The sequence below is a fragment of the Phytophthora infestans genome, genomic scaffold (assembly GCF_000142945.1).
Source record: "Phytophthora infestans T30-4 supercont1.801 genomic scaffold, whole genome shotgun sequence".
Lineage (NCBI taxonomy): Eukaryota > Oomycota > Peronosporomycetes > Peronosporales > Peronosporaceae > Phytophthora > Phytophthora infestans.
Window position 1 is genome coordinate 2,952 of NW_003303005.1, and position 2,592 is coordinate 5,543.

Genomic DNA, 2,592 nt, shown 5'->3' on the forward strand with positions numbered 1-2,592 from the left:
ATTGATTTTAATTAATAGCTGAACGATTTATAAAAATTGACCAAAATGGCTCAGATTGCCCTAAATCTGAGACGTCGTCCCAGAATCTACTCCACAGATAGCTGAGCTAAGGTGCCTTCCAGATTATGAAGGAAGAGGGCACTCGGTGCTCCTACTTGATCTCGCCGTCATCGCGGCAACAAAGGACCAGCTCATTATTTTAATAGAGCTGATCTTGCCCCGTTACGTATTGAAACTGCGGACAAAGTTTCTCAAATATTTTGGCATTCCTAGGCGTACTACCGATGAACCGGGGCAATCTGCGCTACGCTAAAATTTCATGGAAACACCTACTGGTCACCATGAAGGCGTTTTCTGACTTTTTCTATGCCGAAAAGGAAAAATCGAGGTTTCCCTGAAAATGTACTGCGACTGTCAGTTTTACTGATGGATCACCAGCGCTCATTCTGAATCTGGCAAAGAGTCGCACGTGGCCATGAAGATTCACTGCGTTGTGTTGGCTGCCGCGTCGCTGTTGGCGGCGCTACCGACGAGTGCAAGCTCAGAGATCGCAGCTCCCATCCGGGTGGCGACTACCGAAAAGCGGATCTATCTTCGTCGATCTCTGTCGGATACGACGACTGGAGAAGAGGAAAATGGCATCAACAATAATGAGTCGAGCGCCTTAAATGAGGCAGAAGAAGGATTTGAGGAAGAAAAGAACCTGCAAACACAAGCCCCAACTACTGACACTGTACTCGAATCCGAAGAAGGGGTTTTTGATGAACCGGAAGAGAGCATTGAAACTACACCGACTAATACACAAGAAACTTCGGACGAGGTTGAAGAAGAAGAACTCGACGAGGAAAACGAGAACTTGACATCGACGTCGAAGAGCTCGTCTAACGAGTCGTCTATCGATGTGGGTGACGCTGAAGAAGAAGACCAAAGCCCTCAAACCCCCGAAGTAATTACCACAACAACGGTTAATCTAGATGAGGTGAGAGCGTATCGAAGTAGTTGAGAGAACAGTACCGAAGCCCCGACAAATTTATCGACGACGACTGTTGCTGAAGCAAAGACGAAATCTGAAGGCAAGAGCGTGCAAACGTCGTCTAGTTGCTCACGGGCGGAGGCGGTCTCTTCTACCGAGGCACCAGTTGAGGTGTCTGACACTGAGAATGAAGAAGAATCTGAGGAAGATGAGCAAAACACTGAAAACCTCACGACGAATCTAAAAACTGAGACCCCGACGTTCGCTGAAGCCGAGGAACAAGCGTGCGGGACCGAAGACAAGAGCGTGCGAACCCCTTCGACTGACGATCAGACGACGGATTCAACTGAGGCTGAGGCTGAGGATGAAGAGGACAGTGAGTCAGAGGACTCTAGCGACGAAGACTCAAGCGACGAAGACTCAAAGCGACGAGGACTCAAGCGACGAGGACTCAAGCGACGAGGACTCCAGTGACGAAGAATCTAGTGACGATTTCAAGTCTGACAACAACGAAGGCAAGGATGAAGATGAAGACATGGATGAAGCTATGAGCGACGAAGCGTTGGACAACGACACGGAGAGTGACTTAGTTGAGGAAAGTGACTTAGCTGAGGAAGGCGGTCCATAAATTTCTGAAGGATCTACAAAATTGCGTTAAAAATTAATATTGGCAAGGACCAATAAATGGATGTTTATTTCATTCCATATTAACAATTTAACTCTCGGCATTTTCTACGTAGGTGAGGTCTTGTTGCCGCCACTGTTTGTCTTCGTCGGACCAGCTCACTTTGCCAGCGATCTTCTCTCCAATCTCGTGTTTTAATAAATAGTGGAAAAGTGGCTTCCCTACCATCATTTCAATCTTGTTGGCGTTCGAATGGACATTCGTGAGTGCTTGGCGTACACGGAAACTTGTTGCGCTTTCCACTTTAAGTATTTTGAGCATAATAGGCTTCCCTCGGCGGGCGTACTACTTTTGCGGGATTCCTGTTCTCGTCTACCGTTTTTATACCGGGTTAATAGTGTGTGTGTGGGGGGGCAAACATAAATGTAATAGTTTACTTCAAGAAGATCCTTAAAAAAAATCCCACTTTATTTTTATACGAGTAACATGTGAGCTCATGCTAGTTGTCACCACATTCGGTTTCATCTTAACTGTGGATTTATGGCAATCTCGCGTAACGTCTCCAATGTGAAAAAAATGGATCAGCGACGGATACTCTGGCCATTATCGAGATAGTGGACTGTGTAATACCCATAAGTGTAACGGGGTACGTAGCCCTAAGTGTACCCTGGTTACATGAAGTGTGACACTTCACACTTCAGGAGTATGACACGTCATACTCCGGGATATTTGGTACAAGGTACCAAGGTCGTTCAAAGCCAACCATTGGTTAAATGACATTGCATTTCTATAAGTAGCTAATAGTTTGTATTAAACCCAAACTTAACCTACCTATAAATATACTTAGTTTACAATCTACCTTATTTAGGTCACTTCGCTCTCTTTAATTAAAGAGGGGACCTGTGAACTGCCGCTCACTGAGAGTTTGTATACTCTCGGAAGATAACTTCCTCTAGCGCAAGGTGCTGTGTGACCCCGTCACACTTGGTAGCAC

The 2,592-nt window shown here is 45.9% G+C and overlaps 1 protein-coding gene across 1 annotated transcript; it reads left to right on the forward strand.

The window, feature by feature from the left end:
• Positions 1-454: 454 nt before the first annotated feature.
• Positions 455-1,447, forward strand: PITG_21924 (uncharacterized protein; the record flags this gene model as incomplete). The annotated part of the gene is made up of 2 exons (XM_002996832.1): positions 455-979; positions 1,178-1,447. 2 exons carry the CDS (start codon positions 476-478, stop codon positions 1,445-1,447), a joined length of 774 nt encoding a protein of 257 aa, XP_002996878.1.
• Between the last annotated feature and the right edge of the window lie 1,145 nt (positions 1,448-2,592).